Source organism: Thalassophryne amazonica, unplaced genomic scaffold (assembly GCF_902500255.1).
Source record: "Thalassophryne amazonica unplaced genomic scaffold, fThaAma1.1, whole genome shotgun sequence".
NCBI lineage: Eukaryota > Metazoa > Chordata > Actinopteri > Batrachoidiformes > Batrachoididae > Thalassophryne > Thalassophryne amazonica.
In genome coordinates, this window is record NW_022986242.1 from 618789 (window position 1) to 626966 (window position 8178).

Genomic DNA, 8178 nt, shown 5'->3' on the forward strand with positions numbered 1-8178 from the left:
AAGTGAGTGAAATTAGAGTTCAGCAGGATGTACATAGTGCTCAGACTCCACCATGACATTTCTTTCCAGACAAGTCACCATAGTTTATGAAAACCTGCCTGGTAGATTTGGCCTCATGAAACGTAAAGATGGAAAGAGATTGAATTTTTTTGAGAAATGTTAGTGTGACACCCCTGAATTGGGGCATAAAAAAACTGACTTAAATTACTTAAAAACAATCAAGTACTTTGTTTTTAGCACATAATATACAAATAATGAATGTTTATGAGTTCAATGGTACGAATATTTCATGATGTGAAAGCTGGAAGATACCATTCAACGAGGCGAAGCCGGATAATACAGTGAGGAAAATAAGTATTTGAACACCCTGCGTTTTTGCAAGTTCTTCCACTTAGAAATCATGGAGGGGTCTGAAATTTTCATCTTAGGTGCATGTCCACTGTGAGAGACATAATCTAAAAAAAAAAAAATCCAGAAATCACAATGTATGATTTTTTTAAATAATTTATTTGTATGTTACTGCTGCAATTAAGTATTTGAACACCTACCAACCAGCAAGAATTCTGGCTCACACAGACCTGTTAATTTTTCTTTAAGAAGCTCTCTTATTCTGCACTCTTTACCTGTATTAATTGCACCTGTTACCTGTATAAAAGACACCTTTTCGCACACAGTCAGTCACACTCCAACCTGTCCACCATAGCCAAAACCAAAGAGCTGTCTAAGGACACCAGGGACAAAACTGTAGATCTGCACAAGGCTGGGATGGACTACAGGACAACAGGCAAGCAGCTTGGTAGAAGACAACAACTGTTATGATAATTTATTAGAAAGTGGAAGAAACACAAGATGACTGTCAATCTCCCTCGGTCTGGGATTCCATGCAAGATCTCAGTTTGTGGGGTAAGGATGATTCTGAGAAAGCTCAGAACTACACAGGAGGACCTGGTCAATGACCTGAAGAGAGCTGGGACCACAGTCACAAAGATTACATTAGTAACACATGATGCTGTCATGGTTTAAAATCCTGCAGGGCAGCAAGGTCCCCCTGTTCAAGCCAGCACATGTCCAGGCCTGTTTGAAGTTTATCAGTGACCATCTGGATGATCCAGAGGAGGCATGTGAGAAGGTCATGTGGTCAGATGAGACCACAATAGAGCTTTTTGGAATCAACTCCACTTACCATGTTTAGAGGATGAGAACAACCCCAAGAAAACCATCCCAACCGTGAAGCATGGGGTGGAAACATCATACTCTGGGGGTGCTCTTCTGCAAAGGGGACAGGATGACTGCACCGTATTGAACGGAGGATGGATGGGGTCATGTATTGCGAGATTTTGGCAAACAACCTCCTTCCTTCAGTAAGAGCATTGAAGATGGGTCATGGCTGGGTCTTCCAGCATGACAATGACCCCAAACACACAGCCAGGGCAACTAAGGTGGGGCTCCGGAAGAAGCATTTCAAGGTCCTGGAGAGGCCTGGCCAGTCTCCAGACCTGAACTCAATAAAAAAATCTTTGGAGGGAGCTGAAACTCCAAACCTGAAAGATTTGGAGAAGATCTGTATGGAGGAGTGGACCAAAATCCCTGCTGCAGTGTGTGAAAACCTGGTGAAAAACTACAGGAAACGTTTTGAAGATGACAGACAGTTCCTACTTGCTCAGTGAGAGAAAGGTAGAAGAGGATGCACGGCAGGCATAGATAAAATACAAACTGCCAAAGAACAAAGAGCAGAAAAAAGGAAAGCTGCAGAAGCAAAATACAAAGAGAAACTGGAGGAGCCCGGACCATCTAATGCAGTGATTCTCAACCGGGGTGCCGTGATCGATCGTCAGGGATGCCGTGGGCAATTATCAAATATCACCATTATCGGGTGTATGTGCTATAATAGTGTGGCAGATGGTGTAATGCTCTTTTATTCCAGTAGATGGCAGCAAAGCGCGCAGTAGCGCTGAGCCGTGTGCCGACAAGGAGGCGTGATCGCCATTTTAATTCCGGGCAAGTTAGTGATTTGTGTGCATAGAAGTTCACTTAGTCTCATCAAGAAACAGGTGGAATATGCCGGAAAGCTGCGCATGTTGGCAAAGTCACAAACGGAGGAACAAGGGAGACAATATTTCCTTCCATAAGTAAGTGGTTTTGGTTCTTCTTGTCACTTTGTCCGTGCTATTTGGATGATAAACAGCTGTATGTCTCCTGCCGTACCTGTGTCACCCGATGATACGGATCATTAATTTCACTTATGTCTAGTTGATATTTTCCACTGCTAGACCAATGTCTAGTTAAAATTCTTGTCGTTAGTGACTAAAAATTGTTGGACAAGACTGGGGAGTTTTTTTGTTTTTTTTTGCACCTTAAAATAATGAGATTAATGACCCGCGCTGCGCTGCCACACACACAGAGATGTGCACACACACACCGCTGACTTCATGAATGAAACTCGGTCAATAAAGGATAATTGTGTAAATATATATAAATGTATTGTAATGGTTTTAGGAGCCACGCTGCGTTGAACACAGCAGCAGCTCAGCCGAGCAGCGTAGCTTAACAGCGCAGACCTGTGTAACTTTCAACACTAATATTTGTGAATGTGTGGGTGTCAGAGTAAGTTTAATACTTTCCTGACATAATTTAATGTAATTTAATTTTACTGGCTCGATATCCAGGACAAAATGGCATTTTAACACATTGAAAATGCATTAACATCCGGGTACTTCGTCAATATTTTGCCCGGTTAGGAGGCATCATGTCGCTGTCCATGAAGGGACGTTTTCGTTTAGTGTGCAGCACTGGAACTGCGCTCTCTAGTTCTCATATACAGCTCCATGACTATAGTATGTTACGTCATATCTGTACCGCACGTGTTGCTAACGTGCTAACGCACCGTGTAGAGACAGTCAAGTTAATAGTGTGTGACACGTGACACGACAGTGGTGTGCCGCAGGATTTTGTAAATATAAAAAGGGTGCCGCGGCTCAAAAAAGGTTGAAAAATACTGATCTAATGTCTCACTACCTGACACTGTCTCCAGCCAGAGTGAAGAGAACGCAGAAAGTCCTGATGAAGAATTTGTTATGCCAGTGCCATGTGAAACTAAAAGATGTAAAGCCAGTAAAATTAAAGCTGTTGTAACACCAGGACTTGCAGCAGCATTGGATAGGACCAAAATGACAGACAGAAGTGCCACCTATATTGTGACTGAAATGGCAGCAAGTCTTGGTCATGATGCAAGCAACTTAAGTATCATTATCATGTAAAGGATATTCTTTTATGTTACACAGCTGTATCAGTGGTTCTTGTGCTGATTCATACATTTATTTTTGAATATTAAGTACTGCAAGGCATAAAGAATATTACTGTTTGGAGCTAGATCAAAATATGTGGAAATATATAAAGCATAGACTTATTTAAATTTATCAATAATTAAACATTATTTCATCAATAAAATGAAAATACAATGTTTGATTGTTACAAAATCTTCGCTACCCCAGTATGTAGGTTTTGTAGGAGCATGATACATGTACGAGAAGAACTGCATCTCACAATTCATGTTTTAGTGTTAACTATTTTATGGGATATGAAAAGATTTGATTTTCCAATGTATTGCTATAATTTCTGTCCTGACATATCAATATTAAACTGACAGAAATAATTTTGAAATATCTGGAAATGACCATACTATATGACAAAGTTATTGCGAGCAAAATCTTTAAGGGCTGTGTGCTACCAGTAAAAATTAGAGTTTTATGAAATTGTACATGATGTGTTTTTATGTTAAGTACAACAAATTTAGAGGGTGAGACTTGAAGTTTTTTGAGAAAAAAAAAATTGACCATTTTTATGGACCACCCTAATATACACACACATATACTGTACATATATATATATATAATATATATATATATATATTACATTTGATGTTGGGATAACAGTAACCAACGACAGCAGGAAGTCTCATGTGACTGTAGATACAGCAGGTTTTACTCAGAACTCACACACTCGCCCGCTGTTACACTCCAATCCTGTAGCGGTTTCTGTGAGCAGCTGAAATCCACCTCAGAGCAGGAGAACGGAGCATCCAGCGTCCAGCTGTCCAACGCCGCCACGCTGCCAAGAAACGGCTCCCCGCTCTGTGCATCCATGACCTGACAGTCAGGGTCAAAGGTCAGAGCTGTGAAAACACAAACAACAGTGAATCGTGAAGAAGACGTGATTTAGGGCAAGAAAAATGCTAAGTGAAATCAACTCCAATATATATATATATATATATATATATATATATATATATATATATATATATATATATATATATATATATATATATATATATATATATATATATATATATATATATATACAACACACACACACACACACACACACACACACACACACACAATTGGAAGAATTTCTCCATCTGAATTATTTTTCAAATTTAATTTTGAATCTCTGGATTCTGAGCAGTTCCAAAATTTTGTCATCTTCATTACCTCCGACAATGAAGTTGATGTTTTTGCCCCTGTTTGTTTGTTTGTTTGTTTGTTTTCAAACAGCCTGAAACTCACAATTTTTCATATATCATTATGAAGTTTTTACAGAGGATTCATATCCTGATAAGCAAGAACTGATTCAATTTTCAAGGTCAAAGTCAGGAAAAATCTTGGAAAATTGTTAAAATACCTCTCCTTTAACACTGAAGGAATATTCAAAAATTCATAACTCTTGTCAAAAAGGTCAAATTTCTGTCATAGCTGAAAACGCTTCAGAAGGTGATGTGAACCAAAAATTCACTCAGCCACAAAACACATTTGTCATATTACTGACTGACTGACACACACACACACACACACACACACACACACACACACACAGAGCAAACAGAGTCAGATTTCGGATGAGGACATCCTGGTGCCGCACCTGCAAACCAACGCAACCAGTCTGAGCACAAACCGGAGCAGCTGCTCAAATCGACTCGGCTCACACCATAAACCAGAAAAACTCCAACTACCATTTGAGATCAAGATGTGCCCCATGTTTCAAACCACCTCTTCACAAAAAAAAAAAAAAAAAATCTAAAATTTGCTTAAAAAAAGATATTCTTCCAGCTGTTTGTGTTTTTCAGTTTTTCTGTTTGTCTGCTGAATTTTTCCTCCCAACGTTCCACATGAAACACGCTGAGAGTCACATCAGAATGAGACACGACCTCATCACGAGTGTCACGTCCCAAGGCTGGGCTGCCGGGACGTGACACAACAGTACGAGCCACAAGTTCATACAATAGAATGAAATTTATCTGCCATTTGCACAAGTGCATTTAAGTAACAGCACAATGGAATTCTTGTGTTTCTCAGACGCAAAATCCTTAAAAATACACAAAGCAAAATACAGAAAACACAAAAGTAGAATAAACACAATATACATTATAGAGATAAATATATGTACAAACCAACTCAGTGAATGAAAAAAGAGAAGGGCATCAGAATGTGATCACGATGGGTCGACCTCTAGTCTCCACAATACCATAATGACCCATCTTCCAGAAGTGGACTTGGACCATCTGTTCTTATTCTGCAGGATTTCCAGACGTGCAAAGCTGTATGCGGCTTTTGTGCATTTCAAACAAATTAAACCCAAAACCACTGAAGAGAAAATGATCTACAGAGATGCTGAGCAGCTGAGACGTGTGTTCTGATTACACAAGTACACTTCTGGAAGTGGCAGGCCAGTTTAATGAGCACCAAAACAGTCGTACAGAAGACCTACGTGAAGAGGAGTTGAGAGGCTGTCCTTCTGGTTAGAGTGTGAGCTCTGCACGTACGTGTACACAGAAGTTCCTAAAGATGGAGGTTTTGTACTTTTTAATCAGAATTTTTTTTTAAATATTAGTTAGCAAAAAAAAAAAAACAGCAAAAAGTGAGTCTTCAGTATCAGTGTTGCTGCAACTTCAAATTCAGCAAGATTTTGGTCTTTCTCCATAAACAAAGACTAAACAAACAAACACCTCCGGGTCCACAGAACGGCTGGCTTTACTTCTACAGGCCCGCAGAACCGATCCGGATCAGGGGTCCAGATTGAGGTCCTCCGGGTCCACAGATAGCTCCGGGTCGAGCCGGATTAAAGTTTAACGGCGCTGAACATACTCTGGTCCTCCTGTATCAAAGACTCCAGTCGAGTTTCTCACCACAAACACGTAATAAAGAAATAAAGCAGCCATAAAAAGGTCAAACTCACAGTTTTTCTGTCGTCCAGCTGACCGTCACTCAGCTTCTTCTTCGTGTGTTTCTTTTGCGGCAGTCTTGTCGCTTCATGATGTTTTACTGCCGCCTGTAGGCATCGTTGTTAATTCAAACTACCGTTTTTTTTTCGTGTGGCGTAAAACGTCAAGATCATCTTTTCGGTAAATTAATGTTTATTATTCAGTGCGTGTAGTTTTTAGGGAAAAGGTTATATTTTCCCCTTTATATTAAGTTCAGACTGTAGGTCAAAGCCACAGTAAGACGGTTTCCTGTTTTAAAGCATAATATTCAGAATTTCACAGAATTATTCCTACCTAACCTTCTGGATTTTTTTTCTCTTGGACTTTCTTCCTTTCTTGTTCATTTTCTGTGTAAACAGAATCTGAATCTGGATCAGGTCCGAGGAGACTGCGTCAAGTTACATACATCACTGGAAAAAACAATGAATGATCATATGCACATTAATTAATATATGTACTTAAATAGATGTGGTTTTACAAGCTTGAATTTTAAAATGGAGCAAAGCGATGGTTAGTCAACAAATATGAAAAAAAAATGAATGCTGACCATTTATGTCATTAAAATTTAGTCTATACATTTTCCTTTTATAGACCTAGTAATATTTTGGAGTACTAGATATTTTTGTTGTTGTTGTTTCATGGTTATTCCCGTTTGTATTGTTGTATTTAATGTTGTGGAAATATGTGTGTGTGTGTGTGTGTGTGTGTGTGTGTGTGTGTGTGTGTGTGTGTGTGTGTGTGTGTGTGTGTGTGTGTGTGTGTGTGTGTGTGTGTGTGTGTGTGTGTGTGTGTGTGCTGTCCTTGGTTACATTTATGTGTGGAATGTGTATTATCTATGCACTTAAAATGTAATCCTGTTTTATAAAATATACATATATACGAGGGCTGTCCGTAAAGTAACGGTCCTTTTTATTTTTTTCAAAAACATATGGATTTCATTCATATGTTTTTACGTCAGACATGCATGAACCCTCGTGCGCATGCGTGAGTTTTTCCACGCCTGTCGGTGACGTCATTCGCCTGTGAGCACTCCTTGTGGGAGGAGTCGTCCAGCCCCTCGTCGGAATTCCTTTGTCTGAGAAGTTGCTGAGAGACTGGCGCTTTGTTTGATCAAAATTTTTTCTAAACCTGTGAGACACATCGAAGTGGACATGGTTCGAAAAATTAAGCTGGTTTTCAGTGAAAATTTTAACAGCTGATGAGAGATTTTGAGGTGATACTGTCAAAAAATTAAGCTGGTTTTCAGTGAAAATTTTAACAGCTGATGAGAGATTTTGAGGTGATACTGTCGCTTTAAGGACTTCCCACGGTGCGAGACGTCGTGCAGCGCTCTCAGCCGCCGTCGTCAGCCTGTTTCAAGCTGAAAACCTCCACATTTCAGGCTCTATTGATCCAGGACGTCGTGAGAGAACAGAGAAGTTTCAGAAGAAGTCGGTTTCAGCATTTTATCCGGATATTCCACTGTTAAAGGAGATTTTTTTAATGAAAGACGTGCAGGCGGATTGCAGCGTCGGCTCGCAGCCGCCGCGACGCTCCGCCACAGGAAAAACACCTCTGTTGGAAGCCTTAAGGACAAGTTGGAACATCTCCAGCTGATAAACAATTTCTCATATACTCACTCCACTGAAAGCCATCAAAAGCCGCCTGGATTTTACAAATGGTTATCAACACAGAGGTGTTTTTTCTGTGCCGCTGCGCCGCGTCGGCTGCGTCCCGACGCGCGGACCCGTCCGCACGTCTTTCATTAAAAAAATCTCCTTTAACAGTGGAATATCCGGATAAAATGCTGAAACCGACTTCTTCTGAAACTTCTCTGTTCTCTCACGACGTCCTGGATCAACAGAGCCTGAAATGTGGAGGTTTTAAGCTTGAAACAGGCTGATGACGCTGCCTGAGAGCGCAGCGCGACGTCTCGCACCGTG

General features: G+C 40.2%; 1 protein-coding gene across 1 annotated transcript in view; it reads right to left on the reverse strand.

The window, feature by feature from the left end:
* creb3l4 (cAMP responsive element binding protein 3-like 4) overlaps window positions 1-6296 on the reverse strand; it is a 65513-nt gene extending 59217 nt beyond the window's left edge. The window contains exons 1-2 of the mRNA XM_034165301.1: window positions 6232-6296; window positions 3996-4171 (exon numbers count right to left, since the gene is read on the reverse strand). Coding sequence (XP_034021192.1) covers window positions 3996-4142 — 147 coding nt within the window. The 5' untranslated portion in view covers window positions 4143-4171; window positions 6232-6296. The remainder of the gene's footprint in view (window positions 1-3995; window positions 4172-6231) is intronic.
* Between the last annotated feature and the right edge of the window lie 1882 nt (window positions 6297-8178).